This window comes from Suricata suricatta, chromosome 5 (genome assembly GCF_006229205.1).
Source record: "Suricata suricatta isolate VVHF042 chromosome 5, meerkat_22Aug2017_6uvM2_HiC, whole genome shotgun sequence".
Classification (NCBI taxonomy): domain Eukaryota; kingdom Metazoa; phylum Chordata; class Mammalia; order Carnivora; family Herpestidae; genus Suricata; species Suricata suricatta.
Window position 1 is genome coordinate 13562171 of NC_043704.1, and position 750 is coordinate 13562920.

General features: G+C 70.7%; 1 protein-coding gene across 1 annotated transcript in view; it reads right to left on the minus strand.

Moving 5' to 3' along the window:
* Window positions 1-389, minus strand: part of OLIG1 (oligodendrocyte transcription factor 1) — a 1997-nt gene extending 1608 nt beyond the window's left edge. Inside the window, exon 1 of the mRNA XM_029938665.1 lies at window positions 7-389. Coding sequence (XP_029794525.1) covers window positions 7-296 — 290 coding nt within the window. The 5' untranslated portion in view covers window positions 297-389. The remainder of the gene's footprint in view (window positions 1-6) is intronic.
* Window positions 390-750: the final 361 nt, after the last annotated feature.

Consider the following 750-nt stretch of genomic DNA (forward strand, 5'->3'; position numbering starts at 1 on the left):
TTTCGCCGCAGCTGCTGTTGCTGCTCCTCTTTGGCGTCCGCCCGGGAGCCGCCGCCCGTGTGCGCGCCGGGCCCGGCTCCCGTGCCCAGCGGCTCGGCGGGCGCCTCCGGCTTCTCGCGCGCTGCCTTGGGGAGGAGGGGGGCCGTCGTGGAGGAGGAGGAGGAGGACGAAGACGGCTGCCGGTAGCCCACCAGCTCGTACAGGGAGGCCCCGAGCTGCAGGTCTCCGGGCCGCTGTGGCCGCAGCATGGTCGCGGGGGCCGCGTTCACGCGCGCCTGGGAAAACGCATAGTACATCTGGGGGGCGGCGGGGGCGGCCGAGGGGGCCTGTCAGTGACGCCCCGGGGTGGGCCCTCCGGCAGGCCGCCCCTCCCCGCGGACCTGCGCGCGGGGAGTCGATGGCAGGACAGCGGCCCGCTTCCCACCCCTTTAAACCCGGCTTGGGAACCTGCGGGGCCGCGGGCCGCTGCGCGCAGCCAATGGGGGCGCGAGGCCGGGTCCAGGCGCGTGCTCATTGGCCGCCCCGCCTAAGACCCGCACGGAGGTGCGGCTGGCACCGTTCTAGAAGGTTATTGTGAGCGCTGGTCACAGGACAGGACCCCAGAGGGGAGGGAAGGGATCGCGCCTTTTCGGGTGAAATGCGGTGGCTCCCGGACAACGGGTGGCACTGGTGAGGCTACAAGTCGTGTGCCCACCTCCGCCTCCTCTCTGCCTCTACTTTATTGTAATCCTATACAAACACAACAGTTAC